This window comes from Tubulanus polymorphus, chromosome 7 (genome assembly GCF_964204645.1).
Source record: "Tubulanus polymorphus chromosome 7, tnTubPoly1.2, whole genome shotgun sequence".
Taxonomy (NCBI): domain Eukaryota; kingdom Metazoa; phylum Nemertea; class Palaeonemertea; order Tubulaniformes; family Tubulanidae; genus Tubulanus; species Tubulanus polymorphus.
The window spans coordinates 178,897-204,425 of NC_134031.1; the positions used below are offsets into that span (position 1 = coordinate 178,897).

The 25,529-nt window shown below is 39.4% G+C and overlaps 3 protein-coding genes across 6 annotated transcripts; all 3 read left to right on the forward strand.

Annotated features, from left to right (window-relative positions):
* Positions 1–215: 215 nt before the first annotated feature.
* Positions 216–7,784, forward strand: LOC141908473 (nose resistant to fluoxetine protein 6-like). 2 transcript variants are annotated; one of them, XM_074798542.1, is made up of 17 exons: positions 216–327; positions 682–1,332; positions 2,525–2,712; positions 2,821–2,902; positions 3,327–3,432; positions 3,674–3,882; positions 4,035–4,070; positions 4,427–4,600; positions 4,686–4,782; positions 4,892–4,990; positions 5,063–5,231; positions 5,420–5,499; positions 5,578–5,691; positions 6,096–6,207; positions 6,320–6,506; positions 6,586–6,728; positions 7,046–7,784. In XM_074798542.1, exons 2-17 carry the CDS (start codon positions 969–971, stop codon positions 7,211–7,213), a joined length of 2,328 nt encoding a protein of 775 aa, XP_074654643.1. In that variant the 5' UTR covers positions 216–327; positions 682–968; the 3' UTR covers positions 7,214–7,784. The 2 variants fall into 2 exon arrangements, with proteins under 2 accessions (XP_074654643.1, XP_074654644.1); XM_074798543.1 differs by lacking the exon at positions 4,035–4,070.
* Positions 7,785–8,209: 425 nt separating this feature from the next.
* LOC141908470 (uncharacterized) lies at positions 8,210–17,244 on the forward strand. Of its 3 annotated transcripts, XM_074798536.1 has the most exons (19): positions 8,210–8,944; positions 9,023–9,584; positions 9,671–9,795; positions 10,377–11,245; positions 12,062–12,171; positions 12,251–12,292; positions 12,371–12,974; positions 13,060–13,219; positions 13,323–13,449; positions 13,523–13,755; positions 13,839–14,074; positions 14,237–14,392; positions 14,548–14,752; positions 14,952–15,044; positions 15,133–15,296; positions 15,561–15,752; positions 15,842–15,921; positions 16,001–16,105; positions 16,668–17,244. In XM_074798536.1, exons 1-19 carry the CDS (start codon positions 8,462–8,464, stop codon positions 16,826–16,828), a joined length of 4,707 nt encoding a protein of 1,568 aa, XP_074654637.1. In that variant the 5' UTR covers positions 8,210–8,461; the 3' UTR covers positions 16,829–17,244. The 3 variants fall into 3 exon arrangements, with proteins under 3 accessions (XP_074654637.1, XP_074654635.1, XP_074654636.1); XM_074798534.1 differs by having other exon boundaries at positions 8,210–9,584; XM_074798535.1 differs by having other exon boundaries at positions 8,210–9,584; positions 12,374–12,974.
* Positions 17,245–20,619: 3,375 nt separating this feature from the next.
* On the forward strand, positions 20,620–25,063 carry LOC141908481 (dnaJ homolog subfamily C member 11-like). The gene is made up of 15 exons (XM_074798562.1): positions 20,620–20,691; positions 20,862–20,991; positions 21,093–21,166; positions 21,681–21,782; positions 21,857–22,117; positions 22,324–22,391; positions 22,472–22,536; positions 22,617–22,741; positions 22,817–22,899; positions 23,181–23,297; positions 23,375–23,530; positions 23,621–23,690; positions 23,910–24,019; positions 24,533–24,756; positions 24,827–25,063. Exons 1-15 carry the CDS (start codon positions 20,620–20,622, stop codon positions 24,850–24,852), a joined length of 1,683 nt encoding a protein of 560 aa, XP_074654663.1. The 3' UTR covers positions 24,853–25,063.
* Positions 25,064–25,529: the final 466 nt, after the last annotated feature.

The following is a 25,529-nucleotide window of genomic DNA, read 5'->3' on the forward strand; positions in this document are numbered from 1 at the left end:
CGCAATCCTGGTGAACCAAACAATTCAATTTCGCTTTATTGTTCTTGAATAAACGGTTTCCATATTGTTTAATTTTAGAATACAATAAACGTTGGTTATTAACCACAGATTTATCTCCTATAAATGAGAAAATGACCAGAAATTTAAAAAACCACTGTATGCCATGTGGTGCCATCTAGGCGGAACAATTCAACCTTAAGTTCCGATTGCGGATAATGTGGAGTCACTTCCGGGAAGCGAAATAAAGAACTTTTTTGAAGGGGTTGATATGATTTTGTTATCTCTTATTGAACGTCATTGAGATAAGGAGTGAATCAGGTTCTCGAGGTAAGGCCAGAAAAAATTATCGGTTCAATAATTGGGACGCGTGTCATGGTCAACTGTCGTCACGTATGACAACGAACAACGTCTCAGTCGACTCTCAACAAAGGCAAAAAGTCATTCTTCTCTGACTGGCAATGAGCCAAAAAAAACTTTAACTTTTGTGACCGCGAAATGACAATGACACAATGAGAGATATATTGATAGTTATTAATAACTCATGAAATCATAATCCGCCAGTGCAAACTGATAACAGCACAGCAAGTTTTAATTCATGGAATTCATTCATCTAAGTCTAATCCAGGCAGCCGGTTATATAAGATTACTGATAGCTGTACTGTTGTGTGTTATATATTTCAGTGTTCAACTAGTGAATGCTCATACTATTCTGTCAGGTCGGTCGGACAGGTGATACCAGGCGGACTAGAGACTAGCACTGACAGCAAAGACCAACAACAGGACTAGAGACCGGTACTAATCGCAAAACCAGCGGGACCAGAGACTGGGCACAGGGTCCAGCACAGACAAGAGACTGGCTTCATCGAGACTGCAACACAACACGGTTCATAAACCAGACTCAGAGATATCTAAACCTGTCTCAAGAGATATCTAAACCTGTCTCAAGAGATATCTAAACCTGTCTCGAGATGGAGTTAAACTCAAATCAATTGATATTTGTTTTAATATCAATGATTGGATTATTAGAAATGAGCGAATGTGTGAATAACATGGATGGAATTTATTACACGGAACGGATGAATTTATTAATGAACTCCGCTGATAGTTTAAACACTGCTGAAGAGATTGACACTAAATTCACTGAGCTTTCATTCCATGAAGCTTTAAAACAGGGAACTATAGACCGTTTAAACAGCGGAGTATCGGCGTCTGCAGCGTCTATAGACGCAGGTCCAGCCGACGATTGGTTCTTTAATGTATCTGTAGATTGTTTGAATGATGTTGAGAGAATGTTTGAAGGTCTCGTAAACCGTGAAGCTTGGGCCAGTTCTAGTAAGTATTTATCTGCGCTCTCTTTCCTCTCCCTCTCCTTCCTCCCTCTCCTCTCTTCTCCACTCTCCCTCTTCTCTCTCCCTCCCTTCCTCCACTCCTTTCCTCCCTCTTTTCCTCCACTCTCTTCTCTTTCTTGAGTCCCTGTTTCTGGGTTTAACATAATTATTCAACTTTCTCTAATATCTCGATTTATCTTCATTCCAAATTTGACTAAAAAAGAGAAATTAACTTAACACCTAAACCCTTATAATGGATAAAACAAGCTATGACTCCTCAGTCCCTGATGCTATAAGATTGTTATAAGTGAATCACAGTATCTGAGCTGATTGTATTGGATTACCGTACTGTGCACTGTTATAGCGTATGATGTGTTAGCGTTGACTTGAACTTTGTTCAATGACGTTCAATGTCAAATACTGATTGTTTGAAGTAGTTGTCAGTGTCAGTATGTAGGACTCATTGAAACCAGTCTCTACCTTCTTCAATGTGTCGCCCTCATTTATAACAATAGTTCTCAATATACTCATTCAAATCATTGAGTTTTCAGTCTCCCTCCTGCAATTCTCTATAATTGTGATCTTTTAGTTTCATGGTTTTAAATCTAATTGGTTCTGAACTAATCAATGTTATTGATAGATACTGTGGTCACAAAGGGTTGAATTGCCAATGCTGTGATTGGCTGGAACTGGTCACCTGATGTCAACAAACTGCCCTTAACCCTAACCCTAGCTGTGATTGGCCGCAGCTGGTCACCTGATGTCAACAAACTGCCCTTAACCCTAACCCTAGCTGTGATTGGCTGGAGCTGGTCACCTGATGTCAACAAACTGCCCATAACCCTAACCCTAGCTGTGATTGGCTGCAGCTGGTCACCTGATGTCAACAAACAGCCCGTAACCCTAACCCTAGCTGTGATTGGCTGCAGCTGGTCACCTGATGTCAACAAACTGCCCTTAACCCTAACCCTAGCTGTGATTGGCTGGGGCTGTGGTCACCTGATATAAGCAAATAGCCCCCACCTAGGGTAAGCGCATGGCTAGCCCTAAACTGTAGCCCTAGCTTTGATTGGTTTAGAGATGATATAAACGTAGCTTTTTTGACTAACATGACTGAATGCGTATCCAGGCCACATCAAGGGTAAGGGTTGTTTATAGGTTGTAAGATTGTAAAAAGAGATGTATTGTTTTTGTAGTGTTAGATGCAACAGGAAAACCCGGATCCGGACTAAAATATGGAAATATAAACTGGTTGGGAAATTATGACGAATGTTTGAATATTTCTGAGTCTGTTTTAATTGATAATTCAACTCGTAGTAAACAGTTTGAAGGCCAGTATTGTACTAGTATGATTGGAGATGTAGCTCATATGAATCCATTAAACGTAAGCTCTTTCATTTACATCATTTTACAAGTTTTTAAGTGGGAGGGGGTTGGGGAGGTTTGTGAATATGTGAGGATAAATTGAAACATGTATATATTTATTTTGCAGCCGCTGCAGGTGATCATAAAACTGGGAACTTGTTTACCTAAAACTTGTGATAGTAATGACACGAGGGGTCTCATCAATACAGGTACGATATCACATCCCCCCCTAATCACCCCCTCCCCTCACTCCCTACAAGGGGTCTCATCAGTAGAGGTATGATATCACACCCCACCCCCTTGTCACCCCTCCCCTGACTCCCTACAAGGGGTCTCATCAATACAGGTACGATATCATATTCCCCCTAATCACCCCTCCCTTCACTCCCTACAAGGGTCTCATCAGTAGAGGTATGATATCACACCCCACCCCCTTGTCACCCCTCCCCTGACTCCCTACAAGGAGTCTCATCAGTACAGGTATGGTATAATACACCCCTAATCTCCCCCTACAGTGGTTCCCCTCCCCTGACTCCCTACAAGGGGTCTCATCAATACAGGTTATATTATCATACCCCCACATGGGTCCATTTCCTCTCAATTTGATTCACAATAATTGTTTTATATTTCCAGCTTTATCGACAGTTGGTGTGAATATAACGGCTAATTTCTTCGCGTGGTCCACGTGTAAAATACCGTATTCAGAATTCAAATATTCAAACACAGCGATCGCTGTCATGTGAGTCAACTGTTCTTTATATCATAACATTGTATTGTTTCTGACCCGATAAAAAAAACAACTATTTTACATTCAAAAACTAAGATGAAAGGAGTCTACATCATTTGTAGCCAGTCTAATTAGTTCTACTTTTTGGAAAAATTTATTAAGGCCCTGATTTGTGCTAACACAAAAAAATGCTACTTTTTGACTTAAGTTTATCTGAGATAAATGTCTTTATTTTTGTTTTGTGTATTTATAGATCTGTGTTATCGGTTTTACTGGTTATTTTGGTCGCTGCGACCGTTTTGGACGTTTTAATACATTTGAAAGTCGACCGAGACACAAAAGTAGCGATGAAAATAGAGGTGAACCCAGAAAATGGAAGCATCGTGGACTCTGAAAGTGAAACGGCGCCGCTGTTGGCTAAAGATTTACGACACAAGATTGTACAACAAGAAAAATCAAAAGGTATAAAAAACAATTATTACCAGATTGTTTTATACCGTTTTTAAAGAGGTTTTACCCCGATATAGAAATCATTAACAGCTGATACTAGACTGAATTCAACTGTGTATATTGTGTATTATGAGGAATCACTGAGAATTGATTATTATTTAAAGGTGAAGATTTGGTTGAATTAGTGAAACAACAGTTTAGTGAGTTTAAACTGCTTTATTAACAACTTACTTTCTACAGTAGCTTCAGTTTATAGTTTTAGTCTCAATAGGCTTCATCTTATACGCTATAGTTCAAGCCCTACCCCCGCAGTGTGAGCCTCTTCAGTGTGAGTTCCCTAGGCTTCCCTCTTTGTAGGAGCCCCTCTCGTTCAATGTGCATCTCCTCTCCTTCAGTGTGCGCCCTCTATTGTACATGCATGCACTTTGACTATCCTCGACTCAATCTACTGCATCTGTTTTAACTAAATCGACTTCTTATAAATCATGTACTTGTTGCTGTAGTAGTGATGATGTCATAGGGTGATATTAAGGAAGCGACCATGTTGTATTTTCAGGTCTACCCATTAAACTGTTATTGTGTTTCTCAGTTTACACAAATCTAAAGAAGTTGATATCTACTCAAACCGGTTCTGATGATTTAGGAGTTGTACATGGAGTCAGGTTTTTCAGTATGACCTGGGTTATTCTTGGTCATACTATTGTATTTGTAGCGTTTGGAGGTGGAGTCGGTGAGTACCTGATTCTCTAAATAATTGTACGTAAAGTGTTTATCTCTGATGATTATTTAAATGATTTTATTGTGTTTATTTTTAGAGAATCCGTTATGGTTTTATTTGACTGAACTAAAAGACTGGAGATTTCAGGCTATCATTAACGCTACGGTCTCTGTCGATTCATTCTTTCTACTGAGGTTTGTAAAATACTACTGCCTATAGAGGGAGTTAGTAGTGTGCGCTGTTACTAGTATCAGTACTCTGCCTATAGAGGGAGTTAGTCGTACATGTGTATTGTATTTTCAGTGGTATGCTGATGACATATTTATTCATGAAACAGTTGGACCAAGTCGGGAGTCCGAAGAAAATCAATTGGTTAATGTTTTATTTCCATCGTTTTTGGAGGTAAAATTCCTTCGTACGACGCTAGCTCCTCGTGACCTTGAGCACGCGCTAAAGCTGTTGTTTATTTTACAGATTAACGCCGGCCTATATGTTAGTACTGATGGTATATGTTCCACTGGGTCCGTATTTTAGTGACGGTCCGCTTTATCCACAAACTGAAGACGGTTTTGATCCGAATTGTAAAAACAACTGGTGGACGAATCTTCTGTATGTTAATAATCTCGTACATTCCAAACAAATGGTTAGTTTTTATCTTTCACTCACTCACACTGTACGTGTAGGGTTAGGTGCTCTGTTGGTCAATGCTGGGTCTTGATAATAATTGTGGTATTATGGTATGATAATGGACGGTATATAATGATTGATTGTGGTATACAGTGATTGTGGTATTTGGTATAGATGGTATGGTATATATGGTTTGTATTTCAGTGTATGGGATGGGCGTGGTATTTGGCTAATGATATGCAGTTTTATTGGATTTCACCTATCGTTCTCATTCCTTTCTTCTGGTGAGTTTCACTAATTATGCAATAATTTCAATGGAATCTAAAGACATTGTATTAATAGATGATTTAAATGTATTGAAGGCACTGGATCGCAGGAACTGTGATGCTGTTTATATTGTGTATGATTAATTTCATTTCTACTGGTGTAATCGCTACCCAAGATGCAGCGGGAGCTACTTTATTGGATGGTGGAAAGTATGTACATCTCCTAATACGATATCTCACATATCTCTGTTGTTCATATCAGATATATCAGTTTTGCGATATTAGTATCTATCACAGATCTCAGAATTATAGAAATACATATATCGGATACTGGTATATCAGTTTTGAGACATGAGTTTTGAGATATCAATATCGATCTCACATCTCTCAGTTGTTCCTATCACAATGTATATTATCTGATCTATAATTTTCCGCAGTATCATCTATCTGATATTATCTACCTGTCTCAGATATGATCAGTGATATTATCTATCTGATATTACCTGTCTCAGATATGATCAGTGATATTATCTATCTATCTCAGATATGATCAGTGATATTATCTATCTGATATTACCTGTCTCAGATATGATCAGTGATATTTCTATTTTCAGTTCGTTTGATGATATTTATATCAAACCGTGGTGCCGTGTCGCCACCTACGCTATCGGAATGTTTGTCGGTTATATTTTATACCGCACTAAACGAAAAGTTAAACTACATTGGGTGAGTATTAACTCAACGGATTAACGCTAATCCCCATGGATTTTCTCAGTAGATTAGTACTAATCCCCATGGATTATCTAAGCAGTAATATGATGTATGTTATGTTTTGTAGTTAGTAGCTGTTTTAGGGTGGTGTATTGCAGCTGTTTGTTGTCTCGCTCCTCTATACGGTATCTATTACTCTTATAATGGATACCCGTTGAGTCAAGTTGCTAGCTCCACCTATCAGGCATTGTTTAGAGCATCATGGGCTGTAGGACTCGGCTGGGTGATATTTGCTTGTCTAACCGGGTATGGAGGTAAGTGTTATACATTAATAGTTTTTTCTATTTATCAGACTCTGTTTTTCAAACTACTTTGGTTTTTGATTAATTGTAGGTATAGTGAATAGTATTCTATCATGGAAAGCATTAATACCTCTCAGTAGGTTGACCTATTGCGCCTATTTGGTTCATCCTGTTATAATGTTTGTGGTATATCTCAGTTTGAGGAGACCTGTTTATGCTGACAATCTTTTTGTGGTAAGTAATAACTGATACTCATGACCCGGTACTCAGGACCCGGTATGGGATCATTCATTTATTACGTACGCATAGAATTTGAATTGTTCAACCCCCCCTCCCCTCTGTACGCAAAATCGGCCAATTTTTCATATACATTAAGCATTACAGTACGCAATTGCATTGACCCCTCCCCCTTCCCTAATGCGTACGTAATAAATGAATGACCCCTACCCGATATTCAGGATCCAATAACCTATACTCAAGACCCGGTACTTAGGATACAAGAGTTCATTCCCTCTTTATTTCATTAATGCGAATCTGTTTCATTTTTGTAGATTTATTACTTTTTGGGTCATGTTGTAATGAGTTACATGGTGGCGCTAGTCGCATCGCTAGCATTCGAGTCACCGATGATTGGTTTAGAGAAACTTCTCCTGAGGAAACCACAGCAACAGCAGCAGCAGGTGCAACAATCGGCAACAATGAATAAATCACATGATTAACGCGATACTTTCCTCCTGCGGACACCGAGCACCAAACATGACACATTGACGTCGTCTACAGATAATTATAATTATAATCATGTGATATTTATAAATGTAATTTACATATTTTAATAATCATTCGTTTATGACAAAAAAATGCAAATCAGGGTCAATTTTTAAAATGTGTTTTTAATGAATCATGAATATATTGATGTGTTTTGGAAATTATATGAATATTTGAATATTATTTATAGATTCGACTAGGCTTAGTAAGGATCAAAATAAGATTAGTTTGGAGGGAGGATTGAGGGAATGTTGTATTATGGTAATTTGAATAATGTTTGGATATTTTGAATAATTGATAATTGTGAGATGGTAAGGGAGGGAGGGCAGAAGTTTTAGAATCACTTTATATTATCACCAGAGTTAATATTATTTCACCTCAATATTAAATATTATAAAATGGCTTCATTTAATCAATGATTTATTTAATGATCTAATTTTCGAGTGAATTCAATTATTATCAGATTTCTAATTTTGGCTGTCGATCGTTTTGTTAATTGTGATATCATGTATTGAAATGTTTGAATTTGATGAATAAAATAAACCTGACAGTTTTTACTACATAATTATAACTTATTGTCAGTCTGGTTAAATTGAATAAGGAGAGTTCTTTGAAGACGTCCCCGGTCCAGCTGGGTCGACTCCCGCGCCAGCTCTAGTTCGGTTCAGCTCAGAAGTCCGCCGGCCCAGACAGTACGGGTTAGCTCAGTCACTGAGCTCTGCTCTGCCAAGTTGGATGCAAATTGCTAGGAAAAAACCCTAAATCAAACCAGATCTATTAATCAGATAGTTAATGGAGACAAATATATCAAAAAGAGAAATATCCAATGCTGTCCGGCCCGCTTTTTTTATTTTTGTCCGGTTCGTTGCCACAATCAATTCCGTTACTCAGTCCGCGCATCCTCCTGCCATCTTGCGGCAAATCAGTGAACTAACTCGTAAACACGGAAGTGAAAAGTTGGAAAAACAACCGAGAAAAAGTTTTTAAAAGTTTGTTACTTGGTAGAGAATTGCTTTAACTTTAGTAAACGGGTGGAATAGTGTGGATGAGTGGATAGCGATGTGTTTTATTCGCTGAGATTGAGACCGGCTCCGAAATATGCGCGCTACACACGGAAAAAGTTCGTTGACATTTTTTGAAGAAAAGGCGAAAAAGCCCAGATTTCTTGACAACTGATAAGATTAAATGAATTCTGAGGTAAAATGTCTGGAGATGATAAAACTGGGACTGGTACAGCTCCTCACGAGGGCAGCAGTAGAGCTGTGCCTTGTACAGCTCCTCACGAGGGCAGCAGCAGAAATGTTCAAGATTTAGTGAAGAAATTCTCTTCAGAAACAGATATCTATGAAGATGATAAATTAACGACGTCAACATTTAAACAACAACAAATCAAATATTCTACTACAACAATAGAAACCAGTAGTACTAGTACTACATTCATCGGCACGGCAACCAGATTAGGATCTCCGCAACAATCGATAAGACGACCGTATAAACAACATTCAATCGGTAGTATCCGTAGAAAGTTTGAGAACTCAGCAGCAGCCTGGGACCCAGCCCGCGACGCAGCCCGCAGCCCAAGGGCTGATTTACCATCTACCAGTACAGTTGTTAAAAATCAGACAACCACAGAAACGAGGAGTACAGAGATATCAAGTGTAGCAGAGGTAGCTGAAAGCAGTCAGGTGCGCACTGTACTTGTTGAGGTAGCTGATAGTCTGAGTCAGGTACCCACTGAGACAACTGAAAGGAAGCAGGTGCAGGTGCCTGCTGATAACTCTTCAAATCGTAAATCTATTGACCTAATTCCAAATAAAAGTTTTTTACATTTCTCAAAACCGAGACTGACTCCAAAACCAAATATAGAGAAACAGAAAGTAAATCAGAATAGCGACGCTTGTGAATATTCTCTAGAGCGGATAGTTTGGGAATCCCCGGAGTGTAGAAAAGGGGAATCCCCGAAGCAAATAGTTGGGGAATCCCCGGAGGAAGATGAGTTATACACAGATGCGACTAGTTATCTGATAACTGATGATATTTACAGTGATGCAACAAGTTTAACAATTCCCGGACTATCGAGTTTAGGGGACGAAAACCTTGAAATATCTTACGCAGATAATGTCAAGAGTGAAGAGGAAGGAAGCTGCTCCAGGGAGGAGGAGGAAAAGAGCAGCTCCAAGGAAAAGGAGGAAGATTACTATGAAATAGTGAAACTAAGAGAACAAAATAAAACTCAGTTGATAAAAAGTGAAGATAAAAATGAAGAAGAGAATGAAGAGGATATATATGATGATGTAATTATTGGTGAACTGATTCCTGCTGAAGGTAAACAGAATCGTTATTTAGATTCCTGATGTTCAGATTCATTGATTCAGTTTGTGATTGATTCATTGTGTTTGTGTGTTTAATAGAATCCACTGAAACTGGAGAAAACAATGAAGTTCGGAGGAAATCGTTTACCGGAGGGCTCCGGAAAAAAAAATTCGGTTCGAATCGTAGAAAAATGTTATCAACTCAAAGCGAACCAACGCAATCAGTAAGTGAATCGGAGAATCAGTGATTCATTGATTGATGAATCTGTATGTAAGTCCGTAAATATAATCTGTAAAATCTCTGCACACTAGGAATAATTACTATAGGGTGTGAAATGTTTCCTAAAGCTTTTAGTTTATTCTACGTTTCAACTATATTCCTGTCATCTTCAGGAATACTTCTTTGGAGACCGTTGACAATCTAAGTCCGTGTTGTAAAGATAAATCCCTGCACGATGAGAAATGAATTTGAAATGTTTCATGGACCTCTCTGATAACACAGGGGCTCGTATTAGAATTTTGTGGGTGAACCGTAGGTTAGATCATCCATTATCCCTGGTACTATATATATATATATATATATATATATATATATATATATATATATATATTTATATATATATATATAGTACCAGGGATACTATGCTAGGGACAACAGTTCACCTCCAAACTTCTAATGCGAGCCCCTGTGACTGATAATAAATACTCAATAATTGCTAGCACATTATAACTAGCTAGAAATACTTGCTCAACTCAAGGAAACATTTCAAATTTTTGTATCACGAATCTGCTGTATTTGTTCCAGGATGAAGAAAGTTTAAGTTCTGACGATGGAGAGTATGAACCTGTTGATGTCGTTCCCATGACGATCGCTCAGCTAGCAGACGTTACTCCGGATGAACAGATTTACTCCGATGTAATTTACTCCGACTCCGTGACGCAATTAAACAACAATCGATCATCATCCACGGCGACAATTATTGATAAACTCACGGCTAAACATCAATTTGATTCATCGGAGAAAAAATCAAAAACGTCCTGGTTCATGAGTCGATTTATGAGAGGTGATATAAACTCATCGAGTTCCAGATCGACTGGTATAAACTCATCGAGTTCCAGATCGACTGATATAAACTCATCGAGTTCCAGATCGACTGATATAAACTCATCGAGTTCCAGATCGACTGATAAAAACTCATTGAGTTCAGAGACTGAAATACTGAGTAAAACTCGAAGTTCATCTGTGCCAAATATATCTCCATCAGTTTCACCTCGATTGGATCATCATACAGCTCCAGATCAGTCCCCTTCTTCACCCCCTGATCAGCCCCCTTCTTTACCCCCTGATCAGCCCCCTTCACCCCCTGATCAGCCTCCCTGTTCACCCCCAGATCATTCCCCTTCTTCACCCCCTGACCAGTCATCTGATCAGCCCCCCTGTTTGCCCCCTAGAGGTGCCCTAACTGCTGAAAATAGCCCAAAACTTCCACCCCGTAAATCTAGTCCTGATGCATCTCCACTGGACATCAGTCCGATAACGACCCCGTGTGCGGGAACCAGTCCGAGCGGAACTCTACGTTCAGGAGGAACCAGTCCGATCCCTCCACTTCGGCGACCTAGAACATCGGATATTACATCAAATACACTAGTGCCCCCTAGTGGTGGTTTAAATAGGTTAGTACTACATGGTTTATCTCTGTCTGTCTCTGTTTGTCAGATATAAATCTATAATATTTGAATTTATTACAGCTGTTTTAAACTATTGGTGGCTGGTTATAGATGAATGTAAGGCTCAATGTTGCATGTTGTTTTATCATCACAGTGTGTATTCTGTTGTATTTACTGTGCAGGGTCTGGGATCGATACGAGATTTTTGTAATTAATTTATTCTGGAACAGTGAAATAGATCTCTCAGAATCCAGATTCTTGTGTTAATATTAGTTATACTTGTTTTGCATGATGATTTAGTATTAAACACTGTAGTGAGACTCAGTTTAATGTGTCCGTCCATACTGTAGTGAGACTCAGTTTAATGTGTCCGTCCACACTGTAGTGAGACTCAGTTTAATGTGTCCGTCCACACTGTAGTGAGACTCAGTTTAATGTGTCCGTCCATACTGTAGTGAGACTCAGTTTAATGTGTCCGTCCACACTGTAGTGAGACTCAGTTTAATGTGTCCGTCCACGCTGTAGTGAGACTCAGTTTAATGTGTCCGTCCATACTGTAGTGAGACTCAGTTTAATGTGTCCGTCCACACTGTAGTGAGACTCAGTTTAATGTGTCCGTCCACGCTGTAGTGAGACTCAGTTTAATGTGTCTCTTTCACCTGAAGAGTTGCACTGTTTACTGGTTTCAACATGCATGTTATATCAGGCAGATAATTACGGCTTATTTTGTTCATATTTCGTTTGGTTTTATATTTGTGAATTGACACAACTGACTGTTGATTGGACTGGATTAGCTAAATACTAGTTTTTGATAATCTGTAGTGAGAAGAGGATCTCCAGCACCAGCAGCAGCAGCAGTACTGGTACCGGTACCGGTAATATTGATATGTTATATTTATCTCCACCAGTTCCACCTAAAACCAGTAAAACCAGTGAGTTTTCCATCTTAATTAATATTAATCATCAAACTCTGAATTACATATCGTATAATTTGTGACCCAACTATTTCAGGGCCGTCGCTGAATAGTGTGCCACTAGCTCCATCTATAGTTGGTAAGTTAAACCTCTACGTCTATCTGTCTCCGTGTACACTATAGGGTTACGATATATGATTGTGTTTGGATGTTTCAGTAGATGAAAGATTATACTATGTTCCACCTGATGGAGGAGTATCGGTATTTGTTGATAAACATGGATATATTGATATGGATCAACAAAAACCCGACAATGATGAATACCTGGACATGTGTGGAGCAGGTCGACAGGCTGATGAGTACCTGGACATGTCTGGAGCAGGTCGACAGGCTGAAGAGTACCTAGACATGTCTGGAGCAGGTCGACAGGCTGATGAGTACCTGGACATGTCTGGAGCAGGTCGACAGGCTGAAGAGTACCTAGACATGTCTGGAGCAGGTCGACAGGCTGAAGAGTACCTAGACATGTCTGGAGCAGGTCGACAGGCTGATGAGTACCTAGACATGTCTGGAGCAGGTCGACAGGCTGAAGAGTACCTGGACATGTCTGGAGCAGGTCGACAGGCTGATGAGTACCTAGACATGTCTGGAGCAGGTCGACAGGCTGATGAGTACCTGGACATGTCTGGAGCAGGTCGACAGGCTGATGAGTACCTAGATATGGATCAACAATCAAAACTGAACAACAATAAACCGATAAATCTCCATGGCGACGATGGTTATATCGATATGGATGAAACGGTCAGGAATAAACACAACAGGTGGCGCTCATATCTATATTACTAAAACTAAACCGATTGATTTTAGACACTACAGTGTTTTAATTGAATGTTTATAATGTTACAGCGGGAGCAGTGAGGATTATATACATCCTGAATGTATCAACAATAAACAACCGTTATCTCCGACGGCAACCACTCAACGTCCGTTTACCGGTATCTGGTCGATGCCTAAAACAACTGCACCAGCTGCTGCGGCTGTGCATGATCAACAATATCTAGAAATAGTAAGTTGTACATGTGTATTTACAAATCTTTATTCTTTACGTGTATCTGTGTGATACATGTATCTGTGTGATACATGTATCTGTATCTGTATCTGATTTATAGATTAATGATGTAAAGAGAATCAAGAGAACGTCGCGGTATCAGTCTAAATTCGGTGAGAGGGCACCGCTGTATCAGATGTATCACGAAGACTACAGCACGCGGAAAACTCTAACGCGTCGTCCAATCAGTGAGTACCTCTCTCTCTCTACAGTGCTGCCACCTTTAATATCATCGTGCTGCCATCTATATATCTATTATAGATTTAAAACCATCTGGTCTGATATCTGACAATTCAATTTACACCGACCCGACAATACTAGTTACTCCTGGATTACCAGTTACTCCTGGATTAGACGATTACGACGACGTCAGTTCTAGCGATTCAGATGATTATCAATTAACTCCTGATTTAAATAAATCCACGTCTAGCGCCGATAGATTCTCTAAATGTACCGGATCAGGGTTACGTACATTATGGGCCGAGATGCCCGAGGTAGGTATAATCGTATTTAATTCGGAGTAATCGCTTGGTGCTGATTGAGTGAGGTTTAATCCCGGTTTATATTATACTATCAGGTGAAGAGCAGCGGAGTATTAACGAGTGTTGATTCGGTAAAACGTAAACTCCAGGAGTCGATGTTTGAAGTGATAACATCAGAGGCGTCTTATCTAAAGAGTTTACACATATTCCTCAATGTATTCATGTGTTCTAATGAGTTCTCTAACGAGCGTTCGTATTCCTGTATCATCAATCAACGAGATCGACACGTTTTATATTCTAATATCATCGCTGTCATGGAAACCAGTGAACGGTTCGTATTGTTAAAACCGGTTTGAATAATCCGTCGAAGAATCCATATTTGATTTATATCGATTTACATAATTTTACAGCTCAGTACATGTTATTGCTATGCTAATTCAATGTGATTTTGATGTCAACCTCTTGTATAATGATGTAATTGTTTTATTTGCAGAATGTTGTCAGATTTAGAAACGAGATGGATAAAGGAGAATCCGGTATTATCGGATGTCTGTGATATTATCTGTGAACACGCCAGTAAACATTTTGATGTTTATATTAAATATTGTACGAATCAAATTTATCAGTTACGAATTCTGGACAAGTTGATGTAAGTAGCAGCAGTCTGATGTCTGATGATTTAACACAATGTCTGATGATGTCTGATGATGTTACGCGATGTCTGATGATGTCTGATGATGTTATGCGATGTGTGATGATGTATGAAGTATGGGGAGTTAATGTGTGTTTTGTCCTATATTTTAGGGATGAAAGTAAAGTATTTGCGGAGACGGTGCGCAGGTTACAAGCTCATCCCGATTGTCAGTTTCTACCGCTCAGATCATTTCTAACATTACCGATGCAACGGATTACTCGCTTGCCACTGCTGATAGATGCCATACTGAAGCGCACGACAGAAGGAACGTCATTGTTTGAATCGGCCAGTAAAGCATTTCAAATTGTACAAAATGTAAATAGATTCAATTCTAATGTTGTGATAACATTGAACTCTGAGTTAAAAACAAGTTTATTTTCCATGAATTAACTCTGAATCAAATCATGTTCTTGTATCTATTACTCAGAAGGTATCAATCTTAATGATACCTTGATACTAATTCGTAAGCAGTGTTTGAATGTTTAAACTGGATTTATTTATATATATTGTGTAGATTGTTCTACAATGTAACGAAGGAGCTCGAAGCATGGAACGCATGGAACAAATGCTCGAAATTGATAAACAGCTTAACTTTTCCAAACAAAAGGTAAAAATTGACACGAAATCTTTAACAAACTGATGCTAATAATTCTGTAATTGCGATACTGAATTCTGTAATGATTTATATCGTTTAGATGATTCCATTGATTTCTTCATCGAGATATCTGATAAAGAAAGGAGAAGTCACTCGAATTCTTACCGAACAAAGATCGAAATTTGGAAGTTTATTAAAGAAATCAACGCGTACCATTCATCTGTTTCTGTTCAATGATTTACTCGTTATTGCTACCAAGAAAAGGTCGGTATCAATGTGGCTGTTACTATAGATTCCTATCAATGTGGCTTCTTCTTATAATATCGTCATCCAATAACTTCATAGATATCGCTATTCAATTCAATTTGTTCATTTCAACAATAACAACTACAGTTGTGATCCTTCAAGATGGCTACCTCCATCCTTTGTGACATGGTTATATGTCTTATGTGTCCTGCTCTTTTTTCAAGATGTCTGCCTCCGTGATTCCCCCTATGACATCACACTGTGTTTTATTGTATATTTCAGCGAGGAGTCGTATTTAGTATTTGATTATTGTTCGCGTATATCTCTACACACTGAACTCATTGATGATCCCGTTAATGATCCACGTCTGCCGAGCCATCTACCGAGTAACTGCACCGAGAATCTGTTTATTCTCGTGTTACTGGAGAATCACGACAATAAAACTGTAGAATTCATCGTCTCCGTCCCGAGCCCGTAAGTTTTATCACTGTTACCTCCCCCCCCCCCCCCCCCCGTCGATCCCGACCCTGACTCTAACCGACGTGTCTGTTGTTCGTTGCTAGGAGCGACCGAGCGAGATGGATCGAAGTTTTATCTCCGGCTGAAGAGGAGAATGAGGATGAGAAAATCTATGAAACGTGGGGTAAGATTCTATTGTTAATACGAATAGTGTTCGTTGTAGAATATGAATAATAGGTGGCTCTGTATGTTATAATTGATAGATTGTCCTCAAGTTCAAGCTGTTTACTCTTATGAGGCTCAACAACCGGATGAGATCGGTCTAGAACCATCAGACGTCATTAAAGTTCATAAAAAGATGGCTGACGGTGAGTAGATTGTGACCGGTCCTGTCCAAATCCTCGTTTTAGTTTTAGTTTCCTAGCCATCTCATCCTCGCTTGCCAGGGTTTGTTTGCCTGCTGCAGCTCACTTTGTGTTTGTATGAGCTTGTGAGGGAGGCACCCCTGGCGAGGGATTTCGAGATCGGGGCTAAACATAAATTGATTCTATCCCTGATATAATTTACAGCAGAATAAGAAATCCCAGGGGTAGGTTGTAAAATATATACCTCATTTACTTTTATCACTGCATGGAATTTGTCTAAATAAATGAAATCGAAAATTCTCTGATTTCAGGAAGATTTTACACATTTTTCTTCATGATTTGAATATAATATGCAAATATTTTATCCATCTTTGAATTAATGATATTCAAATGAACTCCACCTGTTTCAACACCCCCTGACAAAACCACCTCCCACTTCCCTTTTTGTTACCTCCCTCTCCATCTTATTATATTATTTGTTCAACATCTAACTACTGAAAATTTACAATTTTAGTCAAAGTAGAACTGGAGATATATTAAGATATTGATTGTGTGTGTTATCTAGGTTGGTTTGAAGGAGAAAGAATCCGCGATGGTCAGAGAGGTTGGTTCCCTTCGAATTACGTCACAGAAGTCTCCAATCCGCGGCAGCGCAGACGCAACCTCGTTCAGAAACATCGTCTGCTTAACTTGGCAATGAGCCATTTAAATACTAAATATTCTTAGACGTTGGTCAGGATCCAGTTCTACAGTTGTGGGTCCAGTTTCTGTGATTTAGGTTTAACTGAGTTAAAATCATTTAATTGTTATAACTGCGAAGTGAAATCCTGTAGGGTTCTCCTGTTGGGTTTTCCTGTAGGGTTCTGTTGGGTTCTCCTGTAGGGTTCTCCTGTAGGGTTCTCCTGTTGGGTTCTCCTGTAGGGTTCTGTAGGGTTCTCTGAGTAGAGATCAGGATGTTTGTTCTGTTTATACATACATGTACCGTATATAGGCCGATCCTCACATACAAATATTTATTGATTTGTTATAAAATGTATTAAAGTCTAAATAATTCGAATCAATTGTAATTAATTTATCTCTGAAACTATTGATGAAAGTATTAATGTTATATTGTGATAAACATTGATTAAAGATGTATAAATATAGATATTATTGTAATGTATGGGGGATTGGGGTGAGAGGGGAGGGGGGGGGTTGAATGCCCCACTGTAATCTATGGGGGGAGGTGGGTTGATTGTTTTGGAAACAGTAATTCAAATTGATCCTAGGTTCAAACCCAGTATATTTTGTATATTTTTGAAATCTATTCAAATCTATTTTAAAAAATATTTCTAGATTTTTCTATTTTAGATTTAAGTATTATTAATTTGCACTTTGTGTGTTTTATATTGGATGATTTTATAAATAAATTCTAAATACATTTCAATTGTTCATTTGAACCCAGTTATTACTGACACTAATTCATTCAGAGTTGATCCTGATGCTGAATAGAGGATGTACAGGGGTGTCCCTGGTTCGAACCCAGAAGTTACTGATACTGGTTCAGAGTGATACTGATGCTGAATAGAGGATGAACACACGTGTCCGACGAGGAGAGGATATCAAGATTTCCTAACGTTATCGCCATCTATTGGAATTTTGCTGAACTGACTAGTTAGCTCTTACTCGTCTCACTGAGTCTTCTTTAATCCGTTAGAATCACACTCGCCATCTGGTGGATATAACCATCATTAAACTGTAGTAGCATAGAAATACACCAGATGGCGAGTGTGATTTCAACCCACTGAAGAAGACTCAGTGAGACGAGTAAGAGCTATCTATTCAGTTCAGCCAAATTCCAATAGATGGCAATCATAGCATTATTATTCTATGCAGTAGAGTAATAAAATTATCTTATCTTATCTTATCTTATCTCATTAAAGAAGACTCAGTGAGACGAGTAAGAGCAATCTAGTCAGTTCAGCCAAATTCCAATAGATGGCGATCATAGCATCATTATTCTATGTACCAAAAGTTTTGGTTAGAGTGTAATAAACTATTTTATCTTATCTTATCTTATCTTAAACTAAGCGGATGTCCCGGGTTCGAACCCGATAATTACTGACACTGATTCAGAGTGGTCCTGATGCTGAAAAGAGGATGTACAGGGGTGTCCCGGGTTCATACCCAGTAATTACTGACACTGATTCAGAGTGGTCTTGATGCTGAATAGAGGATGTACAGGGGTGTCACGGGTTCGAACCCAGAAGTTACTGATACTGGTTCAGAGTGGTCCTGATGCTGAATAGAGGATGTACACACGTGTACAACGAGGAGAGGATATCAAGATTTCCTAACGTTATCGCCATCTATTGGAATTTGGCTGAACTGACTAGTTAGCTCTTACTCGTCTCACTGAGTCTTCTTTAATCCGTTAGAATCACACTCGCCATCTGGTGGATATAACCATCATTAAATTGTAGTAGCATAGAAATACACCAGATGGCGAGTGTGATTTCAACCCACTGAAGAAGACTCAGTGAGACGAGTAAGAGCTATCTAGTCAGTTCAGCCAAATTCCAATAGATGGCGATCATAGCATTATTATTCTATGCACCAAAACTTTTGGTTAGAGTGTAATAAACTATCTTATCTTATCTTATCTTAAACTAAGCGGATGTCCCGGGTTCGAACCCGATAATTACTGACACTGATTCAGAGTGGTACTGAAGCTGAATGGATGATATAGAGGGGTGTCCCGGGTTCGAACCCAGTAATTACTGACACTGATTCAGAGTGGTCTTGATGCTGAATAGAGGATAGGATGTACAGGGGTGTCCCGGGTTCGAACCCAGAAGTTACTGATACTGGTTCAGAGTGATACTGATGCTGAATAGAGGATGAACACACGTGTCCGACGAGGAGAGGATATCAAGATTTCCTAACGTTATCGCCATCTATTGGAATTTGGCTGAACTGACTAGTTAGCTCTTACTCGTCTCACTGAGTCTTCTTTAATCCGTTAGAATCACACTCGCCATCTGGTGGATATAACCATCATTAAACTGTAGTAGCATAGAAATACACCAGATGGCGAGTGTGATTTCAACCCACTGAAGAAGACTCAGTGAGACGAGTAAGAGCTATCTAGTCAGTTCAGCCAAATTCCAATAGATGGCGATCATAGCATTATTATTCTATGCAGTAGAGTAATAAAATTATCTTATCTTATCTTATCTTATCTCATGAAAGAAGACTCAGTGAGACGAGTAAGAGCAATCTAGTCAGTTTAGCCAAATTCCAATAGATGGCGATCATAGCATCATTATTCTATGTACCAAAAGTTTTGGTTAGAGTGTAATAAACTATTTTATCTTATCTTATCTTATCTTAAACTAAGCGGATGTCCCGGGTTCGAACCCGATAATTACTGACACTGATTCAGAGTGGTCCTGATGCTGAAAAGAGGATGTACAGGGGTGTCCCGGGTTCATACCCAGTAATTACTGACACTGATTCAGATTTATCCTGATGCTGAATGAGGATGTACAGGGGTGTCCCGGGTTTGAACTCAGTAATTACCAGAGTGTGATTTCAACACAGTCCCTCAATTAATTAATTTTTAAAATATACAATTAACAATTAACTATTTAAAAAAAGTTTCTATTTCCCTCATTGTGAACTTAGGTAATAATACGTATCGATGAGACCCATTCCCAGAATTAGGCCCAGTTACACAGGGCCAAATTCTGACTATCTTACGGGAACTGCTGTTAGACTCAAAGCTTTTTTATGACAATATATTGTTTTTAGAAATATGGATACTATTCTGTATTGTTCAACGAATTTGTACTATACTCTATTCAAAAAAAGTTTATATTTTCCTCATTGTGAACTTAGGTAATTCATCTACATCTGTCGCAACGCTACCGAATAAAGCGGCGTGTACCGGATAAATAAACGATTTGTGTAAAAAAAACAACAATTCAGCAGTCAACTAATAAAAGAAAAACCTTTGCAATCACTGTATGAACACCTCAGCGGCCGCAAAAATATACCCGGCGGGATTCGATCCTGCGACCTGCACCATGGTAGTCATGCACGCTAACCACTAGACCACTGAATTGTAACGGTTAGGATAGTTTGTGAATACGTCCGGTCAGTGTGCTGTGCTGACCAGTCGATACCATAATTACCAAGTTATTCTTTATTACACGTATCGATAACATGTCATTGCACGGCATTCCGGCATTCCCTAGTGATTCAAAATTATCCTGATGCTGAATAGATGATGTACAGGGGTGTCCCGGGTTCGAACCCAGTAATTACTGACACTGATTCAGAGTGGTCCTGATGCAGAATAGAGGATGTAAAAGTGTTATTAAAATTCTCCCGTGCGGCGCAAATGGGAGGAAAATGCATCAAAGAAGATGATAAGTGTCCCGCTGCCCGGGAGGCCGGTTGATCGGGAGATGCTGCCCTCTACTGGCGAATTGGTTTTTTATTGTGGCTTCAGCTGAAGAACTTTGCTTTCCAAGATGTCAGCGACCATGGATGACGAAAATGTACAGGAAACAGATTTATATGGGTGTTTGGGTATATTTAAAGAGGTAAAGGTGTTAAAATGTTACTTTCAGAAATCTATAGATAGTTATGAATTACAATATTGACGGTTAAAACCGATGATCGCTATGGTAACGCCTATCGGACACCTGTCAGTGTCGATTATCAATCAATTCAATGTCGATCAAGATTTATTTATTCTCAAACTTTGGTTTAGGCTTCGACTGAAGAAATCAATAACGCGTTTCGTCGTTTGAGTCGAATGTATCATCCTGATAAACACATAGAACCAGATCGCAAACAGAAAGCTGTTTTAATGTTTAATAAAATCAAATACGCTCATGAAAGTAAGTAAAGTCTGTCCGTCTGCCCGGCGTCCTGCTGGGTGAGTCAGGGAATGATCACTAGGGGGCAGCACGTATATCTCTCAGTCTATTCTCTATTGTAGTATTAATGGACCCTTATAAACGAGCGATCTATGACACCCTCGGATTGAAAGCATTAGAAACAGAGAGTTGGGAGGTATGTTTTACCGCGGCACCCCCCTTCCGGGATAGCAGCTAACAGACACCCTCCCCCTTCCGGGATAGCAGCTAACAGACACCCTCCCCCTTCCGGGATAGCAGCTAACAGACCCCCTCCCCCTTCCGGGATAGCAGCTAACAGACACCCTCCCCCTTCCGGGATAGCAGCTAACAGACACCTTCCCCCTTCTGGGATAGCAGCTAACAGACACCCTCCACCTTCCGGGATAGCAGCTAACAGACACCCTCCCCCTTCCGGGATAGCAGCTAACAGACCCCCTCCCCCTTCCGGGATAGCAGCTAACAGACCCCCTCCCCCTTCCATGATAGCAGCTAACAGACCCCCTCCCCTTCCGGGATAGCAGCTAACAGACACCCTCCCCCTTCCGGGATAGCAGCTAACAGACACCCTCCCCTGGATAGCAGCTAACAGACCCCCCAATACCAGATAGGGGCTAACAGACACCCAACCTCCACCGGTATGTCATGCAATAAAACAATTGTTTTTTCAGATTGTTGCTAGGCGACAAACTCCGCAGGAAATCCGAGAGGAATACGAAAGATTATTGATTGAGAGAGAGGAACGAAGATTAAATCAACGAACTAATCCTAAGGTTTAATTCTAATCCTAGTTTAATTCTAGTGTTTATAGTGTATTTTACTGTAAGGTAATGATGTATGATTTCAGGGTTCTATAACAGTAGGAATCGATGCTACCGATTTATTTGATCGTTACGTCGACCAGTACAGTGGCGCCACCGCTGCTGCAGGTTCTGAATTACCAACTATTGAAGTCAGTAGTATGTCTATATCACAGTCTATTGACTGTCCGTTAACCAATCAGGATACAGCGATTTTAGGAGGCAATTTATCCACTCACAACGGAACTGGTTCAGGAACGATAACGGCTTCAAGCAGACGCATTCTATCTGATAAAGGATGGGCCGAGGTTAGTGAGAGATTGAGATATCTGATGAGAGTTTGATCGAGATATCTGATGACAGGTTGATCGAGATATCCGATGAGAGTTTGATCGAGATATCCGATGAGAGTTTGATTGAGATATCTGATGAGAGTTTGATTGAGATATCTGATGAGAGTTTGATCGAGATATCTGATATTTATTATTGATATTGATGAATTATTTGTCCACAGTTAGAAGTATCGGCTGGTAACGGACCTATGATTCATTTAAAAGGTTTTCGGACATTCACTAAACATCTGTAAGTTATAATCGATCAGATTTACGTTAATTATTGAATATTTAACGAGTATTGTTAATTGTTGTAGTTAATTGTTATAGATTTGGAACGATGTCAGGATTTTTACAGTTTTCTCGAGGTGGAATTCAGCCCGGTGTTTCTACCAGTAAGTCGTCCACACTCCGTTCAATCTTCAATTCTATAAGGAGTAATAAATCAATGAATTGTGATTTGTTATTGTTTCAGTGTTCGCCGCTCAATTAGATAAATCTCTTCAAGGTCGAATATCTATAAATCTAGGATTAATGACCTCTATAACGACGACTGTTGTTCATGATTATAAAGATAATCATTTAGTTTTTGGAATTCAGGTAAAAATCAATAATCCCCAAATCACTGTTATAATTATACGCCTTGTTGGTAACTATAGTAACCATCTGTTACAGTTAGGAATACCGAATTCATTTGTAACGGCCGGATATACCAGACGATTCCCGCAACAAGAGGCTAAGATTAAACTAGCTTTAAAGTAAGTGAAAGTTAACTAAATTGTCGGTTTGAATTCTGTGATACCTGATTGTTTAAACGGTCGTTTTGTTAACGCGATTGTTTGAATGGTTGTTATGGCAACACGATTGTTTAAGCGGTTGTTATGGCAACACGATTGTTTAAGCGGTTGTTATGGTAACTCGATTGTTTAAGCGGTTGTTATGGCAACACGATTGTTTAAGCGGTTGTTATGGTAACTCGATTGTTTAAGCGGTTGTTATGGTAACACGATTGTTTAAACGGTTGTTATGGTTACTTTAGATTCGGAACATTCGGAGGAATAGTTGAATACGGAGCTGAAAAGAAAGTTTCACAGTTTAGTGTTTTAGGAGCTCATGTTGTTATCGGAGTCCCCACAGGAGTTCTACTGAAAATCAAGTACAGTTTAAAACTTCACGTTTCACCGCTGTCCGTCGTTGATATGGTTACCGGTATAACTGTTTATATTGTTGTAGATTACACCGTGGAAACCAGACGTATAATTTTCCGATTCATTTATCGGAATCAATGAATCCGACGGCGATCTTCTACGGTACTCTCGTCCCATTGGTCGCTTTCATAGTCGTTAAAAATCTGCTGATTAAACCGTTTTTAGAACAACAACGTGAAAGGTACGACTAGTGGCGCAGTACTGTGGCGGTATTGTGAACTAGAAAACAGCCTGCTTCATGCGTTTCACTTGTGTTTCTCTTCAATTTCAGAGATCTTGAAAAGAAAAGACAAACAAATTCAGAAATGATGGCGGAAAAGAAAAGGGAGGCAGAGGCAGCAGTAAGTGTTATTCTCATGGGGTAGGGTGTGTGAGGGTGTGTGGAGAGGAGTGTCAGGGGGTGTGTGGAGAGGAGTGTCAGGGGGTGTGTGAGGGAGGAGTGACAGGGTGTGTGTGGGGCTGTGCTGTCAGGGTGTGAGGGGAGTGTGGGGTAGGGGTATCAGGGTGTGTGTGGGGGAGGGATGTCTAAATTAACTGTCACTTTCTCTACTTTGTTATAGAGAGATTTAATGAAAGAATCAGTGATAAGAATTCGTGAATTTGAAGAAGGAAGAAAAGGTTTAGTTATTGTTAAAGCTGTATTCGGAAAACTGATATCTACTGAAACTAAGTAAGTTACTGACCACTGGTCACTCACAACTGGTCACTCTAGACTGGTCACTGACCACTATGAAACATCTCTGATGCGATTAATTATGTTTCAGACCAGGAATATTTGTAAAAGTTTTATTAGTTCCCAAGAGAAAGAGGTATCAGTCATCCCACACAAAACTCTGTTTGTTCAAGTTCCTTTATTTCTGAATTTTGTTGTGTTTTTGTGTCAGTTTTTGACTTTAATTCGATATTTTACGATTGATTATAAACTCGAAGAAACGGAAACATGTTTAACTCGTATCTATAAGATCCACTGGCTCCAGGTGCACTATCGAGACTCGAGTCCACAAGTGGTCGGACCACTTTTGGACTCGAGTTTGGATTTGAGACCGTCTCAAATATCAAGACTAATCTTAAGTGTTAGATTTAGAACTAGGATGGTTTTATACTGGTCTTAAATCTAAGCTATGTTAGTTTTTCACGTGATATTAGATTGCTCAGTGTATTGTATGATGTATATATATTGTAGTGATATAGATGAAAGTGTATGTGTTGATGTAACTGATCCGATTCAGTCACTAGTGAAGAACTCTCAGTTAATTATACCCGGAGATCAGTTAAAGAGCGGTTTACCGGGATTCTACGATCCCTGCATCGGAGAGGATAAAGTATTATACATCAGATATAGATTCAGACAACAATTACATCACGTAACGGTCGGTGAAATAGAGGAACTACGCTGCCCTCTACAGAGTAAGTTTCATATCTAGATCCCTCTCATGGTTCTAGTATCACTGGTCTATATTCAATTTTCTATTTTCAGGGCATTTAATAACAAGTGAATCATAGCATTTAGAAGTAGGATTAATTGAATGGATTTAGCTGGAGTAGAGGAGAGAGAAGAGACAAGTGTTTAATTCAGTTGGTGCCAGTTTTAATTGTTAATAAGTAGTAGGACATTGTTATAATGAATTCCACTGACAGTAAACAATCGTTTGTTTCAGTCTCTTTTGTTTTTCTAGTGTTTGTAAAGAAATATGTAAATATTAAACATTGAATGAAGAGGATTTCAGTTAATTTTATCAAATTATACTCTTCAGACTTATTTATTTGATGGGTCACTCTACTACTGTTGCAGCTGCTGCTGAGAGGTCTCTGCTGCAGATAGGTAACTATTGTAGCTGCTGCTGCTGCCGAGGGGTCACTCTGCTGCTGCTGGGTCACTGTACTGCAGCTGAGGGGTCACTCTGCTGCTGCTGCTGATGGGTCACTACTGCTGCTGCTTCCGAGAGGTCACTGCTGCAGTAACTGCTGATAGGTCACTATTGTAGCGGCTGCTGCTGCTGCGGCATCTGGGTCACTCTGCTGCAGCTCTCCCACAGGACTCCTTCGTCCTCCATCTCAAGATATAGCTGAATATGAGTTCGATATTTCAACCGTCTGCTGTTGCTATGGACTGTATCCAATCTTGTGGTAGCTATGGTGATATCATTACAGAAGATCCGATCAAATTAAATAAAGATTTT

Coding starts and splice junctions, on each gene's coding strand:
- LOC141908473 (XM_074798542.1), top strand. CDS start 969: ATGGAGTTAAACTCAAATCAATTGATATTTGTTTTAATATCAATGATT. Junction 6,208..6,319: donor GAAAAGTTAAACTACATTGG/GTGAGTATTAAC, acceptor TATGTTTTGTAG/TTAGTAGCTGTTTTAGGGTG. Junction 6,507..6,585: donor TTGTCTAACCGGGTATGGAG/GTAAGTGTTATA, acceptor GATTAATTGTAG/GTATAGTGAATAGTATTCTA.
- LOC141908470 (XM_074798534.1), top strand. CDS start 8,462: ATGTCTGGAGATGATAAAACTGGGACTGGTACAGCTCCTCACGAGGGC. Junction 13,220..13,322: donor ATCAACAATATCTAGAAATA/GTAAGTTGTACA, acceptor TCTGATTTATAG/ATTAATGATGTAAAGAGAAT. Junction 15,297..15,560: donor GTTATTGCTACCAAGAAAAG/GTCGGTATCAAT, acceptor TGTATATTTCAG/CGAGGAGTCGTATTTAGTAT.
- LOC141908481 (XM_074798562.1), top strand. CDS start 20,620: ATGTCAGCGACCATGGATGACGAAAATGTACAGGAAACAGATTTATAT. Junction 22,537..22,616: donor TCAGCCCGGTGTTTCTACCA/GTAAGTCGTCCA, acceptor TTATTGTTTCAG/TGTTCGCCGCTCAATTAGAT. Junction 24,757..24,826: donor ACTACGCTGCCCTCTACAGA/GTAAGTTTCATA, acceptor TTCTATTTTCAG/GGCATTTAATAACAAGTGAA.